General features: G+C 43.8%; 1 protein-coding gene across 4 annotated transcripts in view; it reads right to left on the bottom strand.

The window, feature by feature from the left end:
- nbeal2 (neurobeachin-like 2) overlaps positions 1 to 18,636 on the bottom strand; it is a 44,079-nt gene that overhangs the window by 11,047 nt on the left and 14,396 nt on the right. For 2 of the 4 annotated variants that reach the window (XM_030071955.1, XM_030071957.1), the window contains exons 7-31: positions 17,878 to 17,963; positions 17,452 to 17,755; positions 16,715 to 16,821; positions 16,215 to 16,301; positions 15,177 to 15,260; positions 14,835 to 14,933; positions 13,578 to 14,227; positions 13,319 to 13,451; positions 12,816 to 12,935; positions 12,252 to 12,579; positions 11,964 to 12,046; positions 11,752 to 11,844; positions 10,974 to 11,145; positions 10,014 to 10,147; positions 7,842 to 8,001; positions 7,399 to 7,501; positions 7,043 to 7,193; positions 6,592 to 6,747; positions 5,996 to 6,155; positions 5,793 to 5,881; positions 4,932 to 5,639; positions 4,593 to 4,777; positions 4,233 to 4,389; positions 2,982 to 3,125; positions 859 to 1,182 (exon numbers count right to left, since the gene is read on the bottom strand). In XM_030071955.1, coding sequence (XP_029927815.1) covers positions 859 to 1,182; positions 2,982 to 3,125; positions 4,233 to 4,389; positions 4,593 to 4,777; positions 4,932 to 5,639; positions 5,793 to 5,881; positions 5,996 to 6,155; positions 6,592 to 6,747; positions 7,043 to 7,193; positions 7,399 to 7,501; positions 7,842 to 8,001; positions 10,014 to 10,147; positions 10,974 to 11,145; positions 11,752 to 11,844; positions 11,964 to 12,046; positions 12,252 to 12,579; positions 12,816 to 12,935; positions 13,319 to 13,451; positions 13,578 to 14,227; positions 14,835 to 14,933; positions 15,177 to 15,260; positions 16,215 to 16,301; positions 16,715 to 16,821; positions 17,452 to 17,755; positions 17,878 to 17,963 — 4,817 coding nt within the window. The remainder of the gene's footprint in view (positions 1 to 858; positions 1,183 to 2,981; positions 3,126 to 4,232; positions 4,390 to 4,592; positions 4,778 to 4,931; positions 5,640 to 5,792; positions 5,882 to 5,995; positions 6,156 to 6,591; positions 6,748 to 7,042; positions 7,194 to 7,398; positions 7,502 to 7,841; positions 8,002 to 10,013; positions 10,148 to 10,973; positions 11,146 to 11,751; positions 11,845 to 11,963; positions 12,047 to 12,251; positions 12,580 to 12,815; positions 12,936 to 13,318; positions 13,452 to 13,577; positions 14,228 to 14,834; positions 14,934 to 15,176; positions 15,261 to 16,214; positions 16,302 to 16,714; positions 16,822 to 17,451; positions 17,756 to 17,877; positions 17,964 to 18,636) is intronic. The other 2 variants (XM_030071956.1, XM_030071959.1) reach the window with 2 other exon arrangements.

The raw sequence follows: 18,636 nt of genomic DNA, 5'->3' as shown, positions 1-18,636 counted from the left end.
AATATTTCTTGTTTAAAGATAATATTTTTATAACCGTCCCATTCATTCATCATTGCTTTGCTCTTTCTGTATTTTATCAATTTTAATGTAAATACAAAAATCTGCACTGAAATACATGGATTTATAGCATCGTCATATGCATAAATCCACAGCAAGCACAGTATGCTGTATAAATAAATGCTTAGCACACACACAAATACACACACACACACACACACACTCACATGCAGGTATGCACAGTCCCTGAGAAAGTGAAATAGGGCACAAGTCAAAACTGAGCTGTTCACCATAGTTGTGCCATATTGTCTAATGCATCACTGACTCTGTATACACAAGTAATCTAAACAAAACAGATTTATGGACGTGCACTGTCACACAGAGTCATGATAAATCTCCCACTAATAGTGGGGAACGTGTCTGTTTGGCTCAAATTCATGAAATCTCTTAAGCCTCGAGTTCAAGCATAAACTGATCTTTTCCTCAAATATACCGAGGGTCAGCGAAAAAAGATAAGAGAGTTTGGAGATCTATTTTTCTTTCTAAGCTTTTGATTGCATTGAGAATATTTCCACTGGAATTATCAGTTAGCTTCCAAAGTAACCGGCTTCACCAAGAGGGACGTTTACACAAATCCTGAGTGCACTAACATGAGAAAGAGCAGGCCAAGCTGGAAACCTAAACAAGACCCAGCTAATCGGGAGCAGCGATCATGTGCTTGAATAACACTGAAAGGCTGAGAAATACACTCTCTGCACTCTTTACACAAAGCATCCCCTTTGACAAATATTGACTAATATTTATTATTGTAGGCAGACTGACAGGTTTGAGAGTATGTGGGTGTAACTGGAAAGCAGTGACCTGGTGCTGGTAGAAGCCCTGCCACTCCAGCGTGTGGCAGTACGTCTGCAGGTCCTGGGCGAAGGTGGCACTGCCGTTGGTGATGGGCAGGTTGGGCAGCAGCTCCTGGAGGATGATGGGGTCCGCGTGCTGGTCCAGCAGGGTGCGAACGATAGGCACCAGCTGGGAGAAGGTCTCCGCGTGTCCGCTGTTGGTACCATCTGTTACTCCGCTCGGCCACAGGGGGGCGCCCAGACGCCCCAGCAGGAAACACACCTCCTCCCAGCTCAGACACAGCACTGTCTGGAGCAGGCTGTGCAGCTTCACACAGGCCATCACACACACCTGGGGAGAGAGGCAAATCACTAAACACTACATGGTAACTACAAAACAAGAAATTAAATGTTTGTCTGTGTGTTGGTTGACTAATTTGCCCAGCTTTGTTAGGCAAGCAGACAGTGTAACATCTATCTGCACTGACCCTCCTAGGGTCTTTAGGGTCAATTTGACCCCATTTAATGTTTAATGTCTCTAAATGCATGATTAACATCTTTTTTTCATTTTCTATTGAGCTTTTGCACACATAGCAAAGTCAATATAATCACTGCAGAACATGGCAAGATGTCGATGATAGGATTTCAAACAAATAACAAAACAAAAACCAAAGCTGGAAAACAAATTCACCCATCCTCCCACCATCACACATGACTGGCCACAATCATACACATATGCATCACACATTCATATTCACATGCATACACACAGACACACTCCCACTCACACGAAAATAATAATAATGATAAGAATAATAACATTAATGATGACAATGATACATGAACAGCAGGATAAATAAATAAATGAATAATCAGATAAATAAATAAACAGTGAGATAGTCAGACAGTAAGTAAAATGAACAAGGAAGGATTAACATCTTTTTTTGCTTCATATTTAATGAGTTTTCCCAATTTGATGGGGACAACATGAAATTATCATGATGATAAGTTTTTAATGTCCTGCACACATTTGGTGGTATTAGGTGTTTCATTGGAGTCTATTTGGCCTCAGGTGTGATAGCTGTATATTACATATATGACATATTAACATTTCACACACGTGTTTTAGATGTTGTTTCGGATGACACTGAGGAACTAGGACATGCCATTTATGATTTTCAAGAAACATAATTCAGGAACTCTGATGTATAAGAGGGAGTGCATGTGGGGGTGTTATGTTTTATTTAAAGGGTTATTTAGTCAGTAAGTAACATAAAGCACCAGGAACATTCATTTGACGGACAATTGTTATAATAAATTTCTGGAGGTTTCAGTTGCTGGGGTTGAATTAATCCCCAGTAAATTTGAAAGTAACAGGAGGGATAAAATTTTTAACTTCTATCTTTACTATTTACTGTTAACTTTTCCCTCTTGCAAAAACATACAGAGGCAAATCCATGGTATGCTCTTAAACCACTTGGCAATAAACCTAATTCTGATTCTGAAAATAATTTCAGTCCTTGGCAGGATCTGCACTCCTCATCAGCAGAGAGGCCCTTTGTGGTGGAGGGTTTACTGGCTTTATGTTAGTGTTTCTTTGATTTTTATCTTGCCCAGTTTATCCACTCAACTAAAAGAGCTTAAGGCTTTTTCCTTTCTCAGAGACACCCACACGTACAACGTCAGACTGCAATTAAGTTAATTTATTTTGGGCTTGACATTTCGAAAAGATGGTTTTAGGGGGGGAGTTGTGCTCCTTTGGAGACAAACACAGCCAAACAGCAAGTGATGGAGAATCTTCAGGGCAGATTATTTATGACCACTTGATCCCACAATCCTACAGCAACAGCAGCAGCAGTCATAACTCTGAGAGGAGCTGCCCTTTCCTACAGAGCACTCCCCAACAAGAATGCCTGCAATGTCTTTGAAAAGCAACCCATAGAAGGCCTGGTATTTCTAAACAGACGTTATCTGAATGCACTTGTCAAATTAAAGGAATACTATAAGCCGTTTAAATTCATTTTCCATAACTTTTAATATTACAAGTGGTTGCGCTGTGAAAGGCGTGTAGAAAACAAAATATTTGCATTCATGCATGTGGCTCTGATGATGAAGTTGGACGGAGAGTGAATACTTGCAGGTGGAGCTTACCTGTGAGTGCTGCTGTTGGATATAGCCCGTGATGATGCGCAGGCCGATCTGGGCCATCTCCTTCAGTTCTGTGTTTCCGGGGCTGCCGGGGGTGCTGTGCCAGGCCTGCAACCTGTCCAGCAGGTTCACCACCCCCTCAAATATCTGCAATATACCAACACCTGTCAACAAAGCACTCAACAATAAGCAAGACCTGTTTCCACACCTTGCAGCATCCCTGGCTGTCTGAGGCCTTTCAATACATTTAGTGCACCTAAACCTGCATTTAAAAGCCCAGGTCATTCATATATCAGCTACACCCAACCATAAATCTCCACCCTACAGGAACACGGGGCAGCAAAAGTTTCCATGACATTATCAAAGACAATAGCCACACCCAGATGCCCATGCTCTGCATTTCATACTAAAGAATACAATGGCCTCAGTCAGAGGATTTGTATACATGACTGATTTCCATCCATCCATTCTCCAAGCTAACCAAAATACTTCACCACATCATTTTACTAATATTATGATTTTATGGCACAAAGGGATCTAAGTTTACAGCACAAAACAGGGAGATGGTTTCTGTTCTTCCAGTGCAAAGTGAGACAAAGCCCAGCGTTTCTCCCCCCTGAATAAACTAAAATCTTGGTTGTCATAACTTCAGGGGGAGAAAGTCTAGAAGTCGGCCTGCCCATTATTGTTGAAAAAGGGCAAGAGTTAATAAGACCCTGCCGTCATCCTCTCACTGGTCTCTGGAGTTGTCCATCAGAATCTGAACTGGGACATGCACTTGCAAAATTTCAACAGTATTGTTGAATATTTCCTCTGAGAGCCTGATATCTTTCTGACCATTCGACAGGGAGTTGAGGGGTGGGAGGCAAGCAACAATGTCATCCTTGTGATAGGAAGCAACAAAGTTCAATGGGAAATGTGTTTTTTTGTTTGTTAGTTTTTGTTTGTTTTTTTTTGTTTTTTTGCTTCACTACCAATACCAAAGATGTGAAATAGAGGAACAATCATCTTGACCATGGTGTAAGGCAAAGTTATCAATTAATAGTTAAAAAAAACTAGATTCAAAAGAGGCCTTAAGTCATTCTGGCTACAATGAAATTCTTCGGTAAAGCTAAAATGTGGACTGGAGGGATTAAAAAGACTACCACAGAATGAAGCTCCAATACCATCAATTGGTGAGTCATGAAAATATCAGAAAGCTGGAGTAGGCAGCATCACTGGTAAGCGATTTGTGAGCTGATGCGAGTGATATACCTTCTCACTCCATAGCGAGTGGTTATCTGTTCCCTCAGCAAAGAGGAAGTCTTGCAGCAGCCGGAGGAGTCGGACCAGGCTGGGGCAGAAAGGCAGAGACACTCCCTGGGAGTCTCTCAGGTCCGACAGAGACGACTCCAGCATCATCTCCAACAGGCTGCCACACACAGAGGACAGCAGATTGTTATTACACTACTGAATAGTAGAATAACACGCGGGTGTTTGGATATCGTTATAGGTGTGGCTCATTTTGTTACTTTGTTGTAAGACAGGTTCACTTGAATACAGTATTGTCTCGCTTGCCTTTGATTTTTTACAGTCAACTGCAAATTCAGCTGGCAAGAAATGACAGATGCTGACCTGCGTTTGATGTCATCGGGCGGACGGACCAGCTGGCAGGAGGAACCCAGTTTGGTGAGAACAGAAAAGACCTGTCCTCTCTGCCTCCACACCATGTCCTCCGTCCCCGCCGCTCCGCTGCCAATCCACAGCACTGAGAACACGATGTTGGTCAGCAGGTTGCACAGCTCCTCCTCGGGGGTCTGCTGTAACACAAACAAGGTTTAGTCTTTGGCCCACATAGGAAGCATGAATAAAACCTCATCTGACAGAAATTATAAAGATTTTGGATTATGATTTGGCTTGACACATCAGAGCTATCTCAGAAAATGAGTGCATGGTGCAAGGAAGCAGCCATACTTGCGGGTTGGACGTGTTGGAGATAGTGTCTCCTGTGGGAGGGTCTGTCCCATAGCTGGTGTCGTCCAGTACATTGGACAGACTGGAGCTCTTCCTGGGCCTGAGAGGAGGGAAGGGCTTGCTATGGTCTAGCGGAGACGGTGTGTCTGCCTGACTGCCTGCAGGGGTGTGTGTACCTGTCCCTGTGCCAGCCTCGCCCATGCCCCCCAGCTCCAAATCAAAGGGTGATGTACCGAAAGGAGACAGGGGGTGGTAGAGTCCCTCCTCATCGGGGCGAGGGGAGGCCAAATCTGCTGTGTTGGAGAGGGAAGATGAGCGGCTCCCCTGGTCTACTGAGTCATATGGCTTAAAATGGAGGGAGTTTTTCAGCAAGCCTTCACCTCCACAAGGGGGTGACTGGGATATATCAGAGAAACCCTCAGAGATGTCTCGCTGGCCGCCTTCGTCCTCCTCCTCATCTTCCTCGTCCCGCGAGGAGTAGTTCAGGAAGATGTCTGTGCGGGCATCCTCAATGAGCAGGGCCTGCTCTCGGCGCAGCGGAGCCCGGTAGGTGTTATCCAGGGAGTTTTGGGTGCTGGAGTCCGCCAGGCTGGCAGCACGGGACTCATAGGACTCTTTCACGTACAGTTTAGTGAGAACGTCCTGCCAGCCGGGCTGCTGAGCCAGCTGCTTTACATAGTCCTCATTGGAGTAGATCAGATGAAAGAGCTGGGGGAGTAACAAAAAGAGCAGAGGGGATAAAGAGACAGCATGTGCCAATTAGACAATGAACACACTGAGGGAGAGTGAAACATCACAAGCAAATCAAAGCTGGACTACGGAAGCTTATGTGGAGTGGAAGGGTAATGTGGGCGGACGGACCTTGCGACAGACATCCAAACGAACGGTGAGCTCAGCTCTATGGGATAAATACACCACAGCCAGAAGGTCTCTGAAGTTAGGGTTGGCATCTGTGGGGCAACAAATGAAACATCATTAATATGGAATAATTTGTCATCTGCTATGTCATCCATTTTCAGGTCCACACCCAGCGCCCCCAAGGAGAAGGGCTATTGTAACATTACCTGTAGCAAGAACCTGCTCGTACAGACAGCGCACAGTGGTCATGGTTACGGGAATATCTCCAAGGAAGCACACCAGGCCAAGGTAGCCAAAATCCCTCAGCTTAATGCGCTGCTTGGCGCGTTCGGATATTCGCTCACTCTTGAGGATTTTGTACAAAACCTGTAGGAAACAGTTTGTATTTGTAATCCCATTACACTGCAAATAATATCCATCTGAACTTTCATATGCAGTGTTTTTTTTGTAAAACAAGTGAAAAAATCCACCAGTGGGATGAGATAATCCAACTTGTTTTGTTTTTATGGGAACAAATATAAACATGGTGAAACAAGGTAGAATAAGGCAGATAAACCCACTAATATCACTTGATTCATGACAATTCTGGAAATGTGTTGATCAGCATCAGAAACAATTGTCTAATCTCACTGGCAAACAAAAACAAGATGTGTAAAAACTCATAGCTCAACACTATTCTTGAAAAGCCTAAAATCAACAAATTGTTGATGACAATACAATGCAGGGGAGTTTGCAGCCAAAGACAAGGCGTGTTCAGAAATATATTGAGCTATGCTGAGGAGTTCTAGGTGAATGTTCTCACCCTGAAAACCCTCTCCCTGGCATCGTCTCCAAGGCTGGGCGTGAGCAGCAGACAGTAAAGCTGCTCCGCACCCCACTCCAGCAGCACGGCCTGCACCTGCTCACGAGGAGGGCTGCTCCGCAGGAGCTCGTACAACACATCCAAAGCTCTCACCACCTGATGGAGCGAGGAGCGAACAATGAGGGAGAGAGGGAAGAGATTAAAGACCAGCAGGAGGATAAAATTATAAGAAATAAGAATTAGGGAGGGATAAGTGGTCATGATAGGAGTTTGCAAAAACAGAGATGCGAAGGTATGTGGTTGAAAATAAAGGTGTGGATGGCCAGGGAGAGAGAGAGAGAGAGAGCTGTTGGAGACTGGAAGTGAAATAATGAGCTGAAAAGGTCAGATGATAACAACTTTAAACTCAGTAAAAAAAAAAAAAGTCTTTTGCATTCAGTATGAGCTCTACCTGCTGCTCCTCTCCTACAGTCAGGATGAAGGCGAGGACGCTGTGCAGCTCCTCTGGTATAGGAGCCTTGAGAAAGTCTTTCAGCAAGGAGAAGAGATTGAGCTGAAGCGTCTGCTTGTCTTCTGACAGAGCGCTGCGATCTTTCTCCACGCTAAGGCCAGCCAAATAACCACAGATAGCAGTAAAAACATGAATTATCTTTGCAAACAATCACATGAATAGCTACTGTATAAAACAGTTGCAAAATCATCTATACTTTCATTCAAATAATAATTATAAAATCATGCATTCACTCAATGCTTTACACTGCTGCTGACATCCATGTTTTCATTCTGCGTTCATAATTGAGGGTTCACCTGTAGTATGTCCGAATGGTGTCCAGGATATACTGCACGCCGTACTTCCTCCTCATTCGCTGTTTGCCATTCTTTATCACAGATGACAGGTACTGCACATGTGCTTTAGAGAGCAAAATATTTTCGGCACCTCTTTTAGTTTGACATTTGAAAATGATTCCTACAGGTCAATGTCAAATGATTATACTGAAGACCACATTAGTTTCCAACACAGAGCACACAAGTGCACCCCTGGAGGCTTAGATTCACTTTAAATCCTTGCCATGGCTTGAACTGCAAACATTCATTTTAATGCATTATGCTCCACAGTGCTTTCGGCCTTCACTTGCTCCCTTTAGCATTCAGGCGCATATACACATAAAAGCGACACAAACAGATTTTCCAGACATGAAAAGCTTGACCGGTGCATTATTCGGACAACAAGAGGGCTGCGGATGCCTTACCCAGACAGACTGCAAAGTGGCTTTTAGTCCAGATGCGAAAATCAAAGAGGAGGTGCTGGTAGAGTTGCTGGAGCAGTGGGCTGTTGCTCTCGCTGAAAACCTGCTCCAGCAGGAGCTGACATGCCATCAAAACATTCATGTCCATCATACTGCCTGGAACCTGCAGGAGGGGAGGAGATAAGAAGAGCGGGGAGGAAGACAGAAAGCACAGAATGGCATTTAATGTGTGCTTGGTTATACAGGATCGGGTGATATGAACTAAATCAAATATCACTATATCTTTGACTGAATGCCTCAGTATATGTGATGTTGATACTGGGATGACTACTGGTGCTTTCACAAGATATTTACACACAAGAGATTTTTGATAAACAGTCATTAGTAATGTGGGTATGAAAACTAAGCAGGTAGAGTTAAATAATAGCAGACTGTTGCCACCCCGCCCCGCTGAGATCATGCACAATATCCACTTGGCTGCTTTCGCCAGTATTAGATGGTTGTCCTCATTTTTCTTCCACTGGCTCACTGGAAAGCATCAGCTTTTGTGAGGTACCGGAGGTATGCAGGTTCCGCAAACTCGCATGTGACGTGTTTTCATGTTGATTATGCGCTGAGTGGCTGACAGAGTGGCTTCAGTGCTGTCATCTGCAATTCCCCTGTTGATTTATCCAATTAACTGTGCACCTACCAGTTCTAAAAGGATATGAAAGCATAATATTTTTCCATTCCCTATTGCAGTATATCCCTAGTGTGTTTTAACAGAATGTGTATTTTGTTATTGTCATATTGCAATGCACGATAACGCTAAAAATAACAAACAACAAACACAACTACCTTCTGAGGTCTAGAGCTGATGACTCGGCTCATCAACTTTCAGGGGGCAATATTACAATATCCAAAGTCCCACATATATCTAGTGTAAAGTCACAACATCTATCTTCTAGGGTTTCCCCAACATGTTGAGGTTGTTAACGTGACACACGACTTGTAGGCTGATCTGCGTCTCAGCCAAACTGGATAATCTTTTTGTTAGGACAGAGCTTCCTCACAGGATGCTCCACCTCGCTGTCAAATCCACCAACATGTCCTGCCAGACCACCAGATTGTCTTGTGCTCCCACACTGCACCACTGCAACACCAGATAGGCTGCACACTGTGTACATTCTTCAAAGATCCACATCTGTAAACACTGTATGACAATGTAATGTCCCACTTGCAAGCATGGGACACCGTGGACATGAAAAAAAAAAGTAATCGCTTTATCAACAATACCACATTGACAAATACGTAAGATGTGATGATGCAATCCTTTGTGCGTCATAAATCTGCAGGCTCACCAGACAGGCCAGTCACCTTATCTAAATGTTACAGGGTTGAGTTTCTGAATGGCTGTGTGTAACCAGGGTTATCAAGTGAGCTCGTCCCTTCACAGATGGTTAATTGAATTAGGCCCAAGATATCTCCAGAGGGCTCCATGATGATTTCTGGCGATGTCAACTGTCCTGATACCTCTCCATATTTCATATAACCTAGTCATAATATTTTGAACTGATGCTGATATCTGTTGTCTAGTTCTGAGTGATAATGGACAAAATCATATATCATGATATCCAAATGCCAAATACCTCAATACAAATATTGTGATGATACTGCAGGGAGGACTACTGGTGCTTTTTTGACGTTTTTACACACAAGACATTTCTGATAAACAATCATAAGTAATGTGGATATGGTGACTAAGCAGGTCAAGGCAAAAAATACAACAACAAGAGCAGTCTATCAAGTTCAGAAAATTGCCGCCGCGTTACTGTTATGCAGCCTTCAAAACCATGAAAAGATAACAATAATACCATATCATGATATTACAAAATCAAAATCCCAGACGATATCTAGTCTTATTATACTATATCAATGTAATGTCAATGTGCCACCCAGCCCAACTGCAGAAATGAATGGATGACTGTTGTTTCATCAACAGTACACACATTCATTACACACAAATTACACAGCACAATAGCACGATAAAGGTAAAAAATGAAGACGCTTGATATTAAGGGCGTAGCTATGATTCAGACGTTGGGGGAATCCAAATAAGAGCTCTCTCCTGGAGCTTTCAAAAGCAAGTCATTCTTTGTTGTTAGCAGCTGTAAACTGAGCAGTGGAGCCACTTACTTTGCTGAGCATGGCTCCTATGATGCTTGGCCCGTGGCAGTGCAGCAGGCTCTCCTGATTGACCGGGTGGTGACGGATCAGGTTCTTCACCATCAGCAGGAACGCAGCGATGCTGTTTCTCTCCAGCCGGCCCTCTGTCAGACAACAAAGAGCGCACACAAACACTGAACATTTCCGGCAGTACCAACAGGCAGCAGCTATGCATTCGACAGCACTTTATTGTCTCAGAATGACTCATTACTCGTATTCATGGTATTTGACTCACCTCTGCCACACTGTTTACTTCATTTATCTCTACACCCCATCTGTTCGGTATTTATGCATATGATAGTGCACTGAACTACTGCGCTACACACTAGTCTTTCCCACAGTTGTTATCACTCACTAATGTTGCTTCTGACCTTAAAATTACTGCTATTAAATGGAGTCATTAATCTTTTTTTTTTTTTTTTTTTTTGCTTTCTCAGCATGAGAAACTATGAGTACTATTTTGGCACGTCATTTTTTCCAATCTCTTCTGTATTTAATGAGTTTTTATTTTGTGTGCATATCAGAATTGTACTGTAAGATATGGTCAAGTTTAATGAAGTCAAATAAATGACGCAAAATAAATAAATAAGTGAAATATTTGTAGGCTACGTATTATAGCACATTTAGTCTACTGTCTGTCTAGCACATCCTGCACATCCTTGAACCATGCTTTGTGCGCAGGCTCACTGAAATCCAAAGAGTGTCTAGTTTGAATTATACCAGAAATCATGCATGGTGTTACAAAAGCTAAGGAACACAAGGACACAGGGACACATCAGCAACACATTCAGTCCTCAAATTGCAGCAGAGTTGCTCCACTGATACAGCACCTATTTGTGACACTCATTCAGTAAATTATCACAGCATACCAGACATGCAGTGCTGGAAATCAAAGCACAATGTGACTCTTTAAAACCCGACATCACTGACCAGAGGACTTGCTCAGTGGCAGCAGCATGGCGGCAGGGCCTCGCGAGGAGGTGAGCTCTGGCCCCAGCAAGTCTGACGTCTCCTGGCCCCCGTTGTACACCTGCTCAGCGTCACAGACCTGCTCCAGCAGCGGCAGCAAAACCCCAATACCCCCCACCACGTTCAGCACATCCTGCAGGGAAACACACACAGATGTATTTTCATCCATTCACTTATCCAGATTAGTCTTGCTGAGATCAAAGATTACTTTTACAGGGGAGAACCGGCCAGAATGGCAGCAGAACACTTTGGTGCAGCAAGATAACCAGTACAAGGATGCACCATTATATCAGCATGTCATCTGTGTCGGTCAGAAAGGCCTTAAAATGAAATATTGGTAATGGCCAAAAATGAAAATTTCAGCCAATATGACAGGCCAGTAATGACACTTCAATTATGCCTGAATACTCAATGCTCCAGTCATGTCTACATTTTGAAAAGCATTTTATGTCCACCCTTGCCAAATTATTATGCCTGCACGATAAGAGCAGGCATAATAATTCCACTACAGGAGGGACTTGATATTCTCCGAAATTAGATGGAAAAAGAATATGTGTGTATATCAGCATCAGGAATCAGCTGTTAGAGTTCGAAAATATCGACATATCAGATACCGGAAAAAAAGACTGTATCATGCATCCCTAAAATGACAAAACTGATTCAAAATATAGAAATTACACAGAAGACAAGACATAAAATGAAAGGAAAACAGTGAATATAAAATAGTTTGACAGGCCACCTTGATGTCCCAGTTCACGACCCTGTGCCCTGTCAGCCTGCCGTCATAGTGGTGGTTGGGAGACAGATCCAGACAGATCTGACTCTTGAAGGCCTGAAACACACACCGACACACATTCAAACTGTGTCTTTCTGGTATTATTTGTAATTGTTACCAATGAAAGTGTGCTGCAGTAGGCTACTTTATCATTTTTCCATGTTGCAGTCACTCACCTGCGGAGTGTAGTAGAGCAGAAGCTTGTTGTTGAGGTCAGATAGCTCTCCATCCGCTTTAAATAAGGACACATGATTGGGGCCTGTGATAGAAAGGGGAACGTGATATGGGCCATGAAATATCCAAACAACACTGATTAACACTGAAAAGTTGTTTTAATGGGACACAGAGATTTCTACCATGCACTCATCTGCACTTTTGCACGTATTGCAAGTCACCCCGTATAAGAGCATCAGATAAATGCCTGAAATGTAAAACGTGTGCATCAACATTTAATAATAACATACCTGCAGAATACAGAGCTCTTGTGTGGGTTGGCTGCAGAGCCTCGTGGCAGATGAGGGCAGTACCCAGGAGGCCATCCAGAGACGTGGGCGTTCCCCACTCTGTGTCCTGCAGCCCTGCTGGGATGGTGTGCACTGGGGCATCACGCATAGACCCCCAACGGGCCCCCGCATAGGACGCTGGGAAGGACTGGGAGCGAGTGAAGGATGGGGCATGAGTGGGGAAGGCGAACTCTGGCGATGGGAGGGTGGAAGGTGTGGGCAGGGTGGGGGAGGTTGTGGTGGTAGTGGTCCGGTGGCCTGCAGAGCCGATGCAGCAGGAGGTAAAAGGCTTGGTGGGGGAAGTAAGTGTGTGTGTTTGTACAGGGTGGGGCATGGTGGGAGGCAGAGGAAGTTAGACCGTTAGAGGAGAACTGCACCACAACACCATAAAGCAGAACAATTAAGTCTTAGCTACACTCATGGAACAGTAATAGGGAAGTGATAATGAGGCCACAATATTTGCATTTCATGCCGTATCAAGAGACCTCATTGTGCTTTCTATGCTTTCCCCTTTTTGTCAGTTACCTCACTGAAAGAAGGGAAGCGAAGCTGAGCGGTTTTACGCTGCTCTCCATCGATGTAGATGGTGACCAGGTTCTGACCGAACGGACGACGGCCAGGGATGTGGACTATGGCCACTGAGTGCTGTTATGGTGTTGAAGAAGAGAGAATTTTATGCCGGTTTCTATACTAAAACATGTGAATGCATACAGTGCTGCAAGTGAGACAGCTATGTGAAAGATCATACATAGGGATTACTTTTGTACTCATTAAACAAAAAGCATGGCAAGCAAGAACAATCATACACTGTCACCCCTTGCAGTTTATCTAGTATTTATATGGCTCACTCTTCAAGTAGTGTCACATTCTTCACTTTCTTAAATTAAATTAGAAAAAAAATGTAAGTGTAAAGATTCTCAGAAGAAACTATGATGTGTAAATTTCTCCTTGATTTGGTCTATATTTGTTTAGGACAGACAAAATGTGGCTAATCTTGATCAAATACAGTACTATGTGTCCTCACTTACCCAGCAAGAGTCCATTAGCGGGTGCTCTGGCAGCGAGACAGCCATGTAGTCTTTCTTAGTGCAGACAGCCACCACCAGCACACCCTCCATGGTGAAAAATGCTTCCAGGCCAGTTCCACTTGCTGTGAAGAAACTTCATGGAAAAAAAATCAATTTAATTAAAACTGCACTTTGTTACTCTTGCAATGTCATGTGACAACAAAACAACTTTCATATCCAACATCTATAATCCACTGTGTGTTTCTCTACCCTATCATACCTGTAGAGCTGTTTTCTCCGTGGTCCTTTTCCAATGTCGTTTTGAAGCCCCGTGGGTGAGGGTTTACGAGGGGTGAGGAAGTCTGACTGACAAGGGGCGAACTCCATGTTGAGGCAGAGCCAAGCGTGAAAGGCAAACCCACTGCCTGGCCAGCGTTGGATGGTGGGCACCATGATGCCTGCCATGGGAGGCGTGAGATCAAAGTATTGCAAAGCACTATCCTGGCCTTCCCTGGCAGCCATGGCTGAGAGCACCCTGATGATACGGGTGCAGTAGGGATGCATTCCTCTCTCTGTTCCGCTGCTGCTGTCCTGATCCACCCTCAGGAGTCTGAGCAAGCTCTTTAGCTCCTCTGGTCTCAGACACAGAGAGCCCAGGTCCTGGAGGAGGCCCAGCAGGGCGTCAGCACACTGCCTGTCTAGACACTGCGGCTGGGACAAGACCTGCAGCAACGCCCCCACCATGCCCGCCTCCACAGCCACAGTGCGGCAGGACAGGGAGCCTCCACACACAGCGGCCAGCCACTGGGCCACCAGCAGCTGAAGGTCCCTCTGACCTGACAGATCTGGCAGCCACTGCAGCAGCAGCAGCAAGGGCTGGTCGTTACTGATGCCTAGGTGATGGGCGTGGGCATGTTCACCCTCCACTGCCTGCAGACACAGGTTAAACAGCGATGAGACAGAAAAGCGAGACAATGAAGAGGGAATGCAAAGTCAACAGAGTGAGGATAAGTCAAAAACAACCATCCCATTCAGTACACACTCCTTTTTTTTTATAAACTTGCATAAAACTTTAGTGTTTAAAGACTTTAAACATACAGGCTACATTGGAACACTGAACTCTTACACCACTGCCCTGCAGCCTTCAAGTAGAAAAAAAAGCAGCCAAAGAAAGCACAAACTAGAGGAACTGTATGAAATGTCCTACCGTGACAATAAGTGGTATGATTATGTGCTCAAATTTTGATTTACAATCCTGTTAGCATAACCGCAACTTTAAGCGTTTCAAGTATTTAAACATTTAAGCTAAGACTACATTAGATTAACAACACTGAGTTGCAGAATGAGCTATCAAGTATATCCCTGTATGGACTGTTCATTAAAAGCTGCATGGTCAATAATTCAAAATAAAAACTGGCTCTAAAGCAATTTGGATAGGAGCAAGGGAGTCAATTAGCACAAATGCATGGCATCCATGGCCTCTCTGAATGATATCAGTACTCAGTGGGGAAATAATGAGGAAATGTGCTGTTTTCACCATGTTCATCAGCTCCTGCAACAGCCTCTTGGTGGGTTGACCTTGACTCTTGAGCACATCAAACAGCTGGGAGTAACCAATCCGCTCCTTGAAAACCTCCTGGGGAGGGGGGAGACAGAAATAGGTTGGAGAAAGCTGTTCCACAGGGTAACTAGTTGGCACACTTCCACACAATGTAGGGGAACACAATGAGATTTCCTAAATGAATGGAAACACAGCTCTACTTAACAGGGGTATTATAAGCATTATAGTATTATATATTCAATAACAAATGTCCCATGTATGAAGAATGAGATGAAAGGAGTGTAAGATTTGACCATGGTAGATCACAAGGGCCCTTACCTTCGCAGAGGGAGAGTTACTCATAATAGCTGTGAGCACTCCTAAGGCATGGACTGTGATACTGTCTGAACCTCTCTCCCAAACCTACATAAAGACAAGCAGGGTTCATTGCATGTATCACCACGCAACTACCAATCTGTGCTCTATCCCCACGTGAAACCAAAAACCCCAAAGAGATGTCAATATTTAAGCTGCATGAGAAACAAGAAACACCACCAAATCAACACACAGAAAAAGGGATTTTTGCTCAATTTTCAATTATCTGTCACTTGAAGAGTAAGCATGTGTCTCTACCACACCACAATACCTGAAGCAACTTAGGCCAAAGAGAGCTGTTGCGACAGTAACCAAACAATCTCCTCTTTGTTAATTACTGATAGGTCCCAGCATGCAAAAACCAAAGCCAACAGCAAGAAAACCGATTAAGGCAAAAGCCCTGTCTATTGCTAGGATTTAGGTGACATCAAATCCCTGACTATGATAACGCAAAAATGTGAATCCTGCAAAACAAACGGCGCACAGATATATACTACAAATCACACATTTCAAAACAACAACACCAGCTGTAGAACAGAGAAGCCAAAATAGGAACAACAAGTGAAAGACATGCATGGAGAGATGACCACCACATGCACTACATAACACACAACATGCTCTTCTCAGCCAGTGGTGTCAACAGGAAACTCAGCCTCTAATTCTGAATATGATGCATGTCAACACTCTCACACTAAGCAAAGGTGCATTGTCCAACATCTGAATCCAAATCTGAACTTTACAAAGTGCAAACAGGCTATGCTGGCTTGTGGATTGAAGTGGGCCACCTTCCAGATTAGACTGATAGATAGACAGACAGATAAAGAGGGAACTCTAGAAGCCATCACATATAGTTGCACTACCTGCTTTATTTACAAATGAGCATGTGCACTCAGACTTCCTGTCTAAAGCTTCCTGTTTAAAGAACTGAGCAGTGAGCAAGTGGAGAGGAGACGGCTGAGTTTCCTGCTGACAGACCCATATTAACACCATGGGGGAAAGTACCTGGTCCACTTCGACCTCTGTGAGTAAACGTGTAGTGAGGTCACACACAACCTCATGCTGCTGCCTATGTCTGTAGCTCTTATAGAGCTACAGGGCATACACACGCACACGCACACACACATACACATACACACACAAACAAAAAGGCAGACGATTAGACCAAAACACAATGTTATCTTTCAGAGCTAGTAGAGTCAGACATGATCCTCGTCTGTCCATAGCTGCAGAAGGACACATGCAGCTGTAAAAGCACAACATTAAAGGAAAGCATACAAATTTTTGTCATATTCCATGGCAAACACACAAAGACGCAGGTTGCACTCGCTACAAACAGTGCCAGCATTCGCACAAACAAGTGAGGAAAGAGATTTAACATAAATTAGAGTTGACAAATTGAGTGGCAGACACACGAGACAGATGGACAGGCAGATAAGTATGAGTTGCTGACAGACAGATGACTATAGAGCAGACAGACACACTGAGATGGACAGGGGTCTGACCTTGCTGTTCTGAATAAGCCTGAGGATGTGTTCAAAGCAGTTGTTGTTGAGGAAGACAGCCTGGAGGACAGGTCTGTCTGAGCACTGCAGGATCTCAGGCACCGCAGCTGAAGACGACAACAACCAGCATGTTGACTTTGACTCATTGTGGCAGACAGACACCGGCTTTGATGCAACTCTTCACCAAAAATATTTTGTATCATTTAGTCACCCTGAGTTGTCTTGAATGTCTAATGGAAAATATGCTTTATTACATGCCTCATGGAAAACAAAGGTTCCAAAAACTGTAGTCATTTCCATTAAAGCAGACTGGTGATCGACAAGTTGAGTGACTTTGACAAACAGCAGCAAAAAAAAAAAAAAAAAAAAGATATTAAAAAAAAATCCATTTTAAAATCTCAAACTCAGCATGAAATCTCGATTACTCTCTTGAACTACAGCTATTAGCTGATGGGAGTCTTAGCGGGCACAGTCATGTGACTGGTGATTGGCGCTTGCATTTCTGGGCATGCACTTTAAATTTCCTCCAGGATCTCCTGAATATCCTCCAGGATCAATTAAGTTTCCATTCATATGTTCAGTACATGTACAATGTGCTAGACAACTCAGGCGGAGCAAATGATACAAAATATATAGTTTGTGGGTGAAGTATTCCTTTAATAGCAAAAGTATCTGACAGCAAGCAAACCAAACGCTGACTGAGAGAGATAAAACTACTGTGGCGTTCAGGCTCTTACTCAGCATGTTGCTCTGGAGGGTGATGAGGTTCTCCTCCCAGCTCTGCCGGTCCTCCTCCTCACTGCCAGGTGGACGGTTCCAGTTGAGGAGCTGGAAGTAGGCCTCCAGGATAGTCCTGATCTCAACCTGTCGCTCCGCAGGGCTACTGGAGTGCAGGATGTGGATCATGGCGGTCAGGCACTGCAGGGTCAACCGCAGAAGCTTCGGGTCCTTGGGTTCAGCCGAGGTCCTGCAGCACCACGCTCGCAGGACGGAGAACAGGTCGTCAACAGAGTTAGGGGTGATGGAGAGGAGGCCATTTTTCTGCATAAAAAACAAGAAACCTACGGTTACTCTGAATCACGCAGCCAGTTTTCATTTGCGCTTTTAGACCACTAAATGAATCATGGTGAATGAATGCTGGTGAAGGCAACAGGCACACACACCTTCCCTCCACTGATGACAGCGCCTTGAAGGTGAACCAGTCTGAGTGTGAGGAGCTCTGGGAGCTGATCACTGTCCTGGAGGCTTTCTGTGGATATGAACAGGTAAATACAACACATACAAAAGGTTAAGTGAGGCAGGACAACCTATTGCCTTACCATTCTATGGGTGTGACACTTCCAAAACCTGAAAAAAAGTGATTCTACATTCTTGATTCACCAAACTGTCCATGAACTGCGATTTTTTTTCCTCAACACATTTCTTAGACATTTTTTACACATTTGTTTTAACACAAGTGAACAAGTAGAACACTTAAGCAACAGAACAGAGAGAGGCTGTGTGTTATAGTGAATAACATTACGGCTGTGATCGGGTCACAGCCATAGATCTGCCTAACAACTCTTTTCTGCATGCAGCACAAAAAGCTTTCTTTCGAGAGGCAGCTTTATGTTGCACAACTTTTACAGAATGTTGGCAAAAGACCCATTTGACATTTACTTATTATTGCTGGTGTAGGTTTAAATAAAAAATTAAGCACTTGAATTCTAAGTCAATTTAATTCTTTCAAGTTAAACCGGGATACAAACTAAACAAACTAAAAAAACGTTTACACCCCTATACAACATTAGAGTTGATATAACAACACAACACCGGAATATCTTATTAAAATTCTATATAAAATTGCACCTAGAGATACCAAAACATTTCCAAATCTGCATGAAGCAACATTACAAAACACTACTGTAATAGCAACAGTGGCA

This window comes from Myripristis murdjan, chromosome 16 (assembly GCF_902150065.1).
Source record: "Myripristis murdjan chromosome 16, fMyrMur1.1, whole genome shotgun sequence".
In the NCBI taxonomy this organism is placed as follows: Eukaryota; Metazoa; Chordata; class Actinopteri; order Holocentriformes; family Holocentridae; genus Myripristis; species Myripristis murdjan.
Note: the sequence above shows the minus strand (reverse complement) of the source record. Positions and strands in the feature narration are given on the sequence as shown.